The 4,208-nt window shown below is 38.1% G+C and overlaps 1 protein-coding gene across 1 annotated transcript in view; it reads right to left on the bottom strand.

Annotated features, from left to right (window-relative positions):
- The window catches only part of BTNL2 (butyrophilin-like 2 (MHC class II associated)), a 25,137-nt gene extending 21,670 nt beyond the window's left edge, over window positions 1-3,467 (bottom strand). The window contains exons 1-3 of the mRNA XM_006882205.1: window positions 3,389-3,467; window positions 911-1,258; window positions 238-519 (exon numbers count right to left, since the gene is read on the bottom strand). Coding sequence (XP_006882267.1) covers window positions 238-519; window positions 911-1,258; window positions 3,389-3,467 — 709 coding nt within the window. The remainder of the gene's footprint in view (window positions 1-237; window positions 520-910; window positions 1,259-3,388) is intronic.
- Window positions 3,468-4,208: the final 741 nt, after the last annotated feature.

Raw genomic sequence — 4,208 nt, 5'->3', positions numbered from 1 at the left:
CTCACCAATGCCTAGTATGTCAATATTTATGCGTTCCATTTCTTCCTTAACAATATCTAATTTTCCTACATTCATGGTTCTCACATTCCATTAACAAACTTTAGTGTACATATTTCTAGTTGTGCACATTTTACAGATTTTAAAACATATTAGTAAATAGTACGTTTCCTTGACAAAAATCATTGGAACATCTCCTGTTAGCATGAGTATGCTGGACTGAGATGTAAGAACACTGACCTGGGATGGAGATAGTTGACTTCTTCTCCTCATTGAGGATGGGACTGTGAATGACACAAGACACAGTCTCTACAGAAGCATCCCTGACCACAAGAGTAGATTCTACATAGAACAGGCCATCTTTATTTTGAAAGTGGTGCTCAGAGAAAGTTAGTATGTCCTCTCCACTTCTATTTTTCCAATACACCTGGGGCTGTGGGAACCAGCCTTCTGCAGTACAATCAAGCTGGACTCCTCCCTCCACAATCCCCTTCATATGGATGTCAGGATCAGATGCCATACCTGTGGAGGGAAGTCATAATCTTGAAATTTAGAGTCACAGAAGCACAAATCATAGAGCCTAAGACTCAGACACCTTTCTCATAGGGAAAGTTTAAAGACTTAAGGGACTATGGAGCAAAGGGTGGTTCATCCCTCAAAAAGGGCCACGTGGCTTGATTTTCAAGTAACCTTCAAGGATAGTAAAAACTTTGACAACTAGATATAGGAAAATATTTTGTAAGTGAATTGGCTTTGAAGACTTCAAAACCATATGGCTTCAAATAAATCAGAAGTAAAGACTAGGATTTTGGGATTTCCTTGGTGATTAAAATTCTTCAACTGGCAATGATCTTACCACACATTAAAATATTGTTTTCCCTCTGAAGTCCTGTGTCTTTTCACAAATATTCACCTGCTACTCTCAGCTGCAAGCTTGTTTCTGCACTGTAGGAGCCATCTTGGAAGTGGCACCAGTATTGCCCATGGTCAGATGGTTGGATGTTGTGAATCTTCAAAGCCACATTTCCTTCATTAATGTTGTCTTCTATCCACTCTATCCGGCTTCTGTACTCCTCCATCTGCATCTCAGTCACCACAGCCCCATCTCGGTATACACACACAGGTGTGCTGAGCTCTGAACGGTACCATCTCACCTCCATGTTTATCGCATTTCTTTTAGGGAGGAGTTGACAGGTTAGTACTGCATCTTCTCCAATCTTGGCCAAGATAGGATAGGCAGGACCAATCACTTTAAAGTCAACTACAAAATAGAGTGAAATAGAAAAATCAATAGAGATTCAATATACTTGCTTTGAAATATCTGGCCTGTCCAGCATGGAGGCAGTTGGAGGAGAAAAGGCTATAATTTTAAATTTTCTAGAGAAATCCAGCATAATGATTACCACATTTTGACTGTTATGGACATGATTTTGTGTACTAATAATAACATGCAGTTCAAAACTTTGTGCATGAATGCTAAATATGTCCTTGGTATCTGTGTGGTTTGGAGACAAATTCACTGCTTTCTGTGACCCTTTGAGGCTTGGAACCCCAATGTCTCCCATTTAAAGCCACTTACTCTATCTGAAACTACTATGTAAGGGTTTCTATTATTCTTCAATAATGTAATATGTAAACCGATTTTTCAAATGAATAGCTTTATCTTTATGACAGTATCTATACTAAAATTTAGTTCATAAACCCACTCATTAGATTTTTCACCTTTTCAGGATTTCTCTTTTCCTCACAGGGAGCTCTTCTGGTGGAGTCATTAGACAGTCTCTGGAGATTTGAATCCTCCCACATCTCTGAGGGGGAAGAAATGGGCAGTCACCTCCCATATGAGGTTTTTGTTGTTGTTGTTGTTGTTGTTTGCCTTTAGAGTACTACCCATAGCGATCCTATGAACAAAAGGGCTGAAACCTCTCTATAACTATCAACATTTCTCAAACAGCCTCAAAAACCCAATGGAGGGTCAATTATGAATTGGAATAAGTTCAAATGACAGCGATGAGATTGAGAACTTTTTTCCAACTCAGTCCTCATTAAAGTGAGGTGCCCTCAATCTCCATTTTGGGAGAGAGCAAGACTCTATTTACTGAAGGCCTTGAACAAGTCAGTTCCTCTAAAAATGTGTTTTGGGGAGATTAAAGGCAATAGTTTTCTAAAAGTTCTTAACTTTTTAATCAAATTTTGAGGAATTTTTTTGCCTTTTCATTATTGATTGTAAATCAACAATATTTTGTAGTATTTGGGTGTTTAAGAATTTAAGATACCTGTTTTGATTCATAATTTCAACATTTTTTGACCTTTCTCACGTTCCAATGCTCCAGGATTACGGTCATGGTGCTGAATATGCAAATTTAGCGCTAGGAAGAAACTACAGGGAACTGTGTTATCCTGGTGGTGAAGAGCTATGTTGCAAGTCCAAAAAACACATGTTTCAAGCCCAGCACCTGCTCCATGGGAGAAAGATGGAAAAATCTCTTCCTGTGTGATTTACAGCTTCTGAAAACCCACTAGTTATGAGTTATGAGTCAGTCCTGACTTATTGGCATATTATAACAACAAGAAGAATCTTTTTCGTTGTTCATTATTAATATATGTTTTCCAAATAGTCAGTACAACCTGAAGTAGATATTATTTATATGGATATTTATCAAGATTTTAATTCAGAGTCTAAATATGAAGCTAGAATTAAAGTCACACCATCAGGCAGCCTTCTTTCACAGGTTAGGAAACGAAGCACAGAAATGTGAAGACAGTCTCGTCAAGGAACTTATTTGTAGCTGTTACTGGCTCTACATCATGTATTTCCTGATACCCTATCCAAAGCTTTCCCATTCCCCAGGCTGCATCTTTCTTGGAACTCTGACATTTCCTTTTAACATTGAATTTTTATGTATTTAAATAATATAATTTTTAATAATATAATTCAGCTGATTACATTTATAAGTAAGTTTCTGGAACTTTTCTTCTAGTTCAAGTATTTCTGTGTTGCTTAGATATTTATGTTACTTTGCCTCAACTTCTTCACCCCCCTATCACTTCCCAAAGTACTGTCCTGCATGGAAGCAAGAAAATGGATAAAGAATATGTTTCAGAGCTTTTCATGTGTGGTCATATTTAGTTTAAAATCTGTCTTGTTAAGGAAGCATAGGTACTACTATTAATCCTTTTGTAAAGTTGAATAACCTGTGGTTTTGTAAAGTGCACAAGTAACATTCTAAATGTAATGCATTCAGAAATGGAAGAACTTTTTTTGAAGCAGACATCTTTTAGTCTATAAGTGTAAGCTCTCAAATGTTGTGATTTTCAGTTTAGAATTATACATCTGAATTGGATTCCTGTGACTTTAGAAAATTCAGTAAAGGGAAGAAGAAAATTGTACCTGGTTCTTTTACAGCCAAAAGTATGAGGAAGAAAGAGGCAAGTGTACTGGATAGAGCAAACCCTGGTAAATCCACCATCTTCCCTGGAAAAACAAAAGAGAAAAAAATGTGACTGTATAAATGAAGCTGTTATGCCCCAAGCATATCCTGTTTCCAATGGTTATATAGTCTTAACAAGACAAAACAACGGCTTGTTCGCCATCCAAGAATGACTTTTACTTTCCTCCATTTCTCTGTAGTTATTTATTTCTTCCTACCTCTTAAATAATCTGTATTCTAAGCATTTTTAAGCCTGAAAGTACTACTACTTTTATTTTACTAGGACTGCAGAGCCCTTTCCTTCCTCTCCTAGAATGGCCACCGAAATGATCCAATCACAGGAAGCAGCAGCTGTGGCTGTTTCTCTCTGTCAAGAATGTGAAACTGCTCTCTCTCCTTTCCCAGAAATAGCTATCTGAGGCCCCGGCTCACTTCCCTATCTTGCAAAAAGCATCTGTGAGCATCCCCTTCCCCAAATTCCTTGTAAGACAATAGAAAACCCCTCTCTAACTTTTAGTAGGGGCTGGTTTTCAGCTTAAGAGGCAGCCTGGCAGTTTCTCTTCAATAAACTGTCTTTCTTGGCCTGAACTGGGTCTGTCCTTCCTTGGTGACCTTATTGTGTTGTTAAGTGTTGTCGAGTAGCAGGTAACTCATAGCAAACCTATGAAGGAGTGTCCTTGATGCTTGGGTGCCTTTCATCCTCTGTCCAGATTCATAGGGTTTCCCGAGGCAAGCTATTATGGAAGTGGATGCCACTCCTCCTTCCATTGGTGACCTTAC

Source organism: Elephantulus edwardii, unplaced genomic scaffold (genome assembly GCF_000299155.1).
Source record: "Elephantulus edwardii isolate Elephantulus edwardi_28Jun2011 unplaced genomic scaffold, EleEdw1.0 scaffold00017, whole genome shotgun sequence".
NCBI classification, from domain to species: Eukaryota; Metazoa; Chordata; class Mammalia; order Macroscelidea; family Macroscelididae; genus Elephantulus; species Elephantulus edwardii.
Note: the sequence above shows the minus strand (reverse complement) of the source record. Positions and strands in the feature narration are given on the sequence as shown.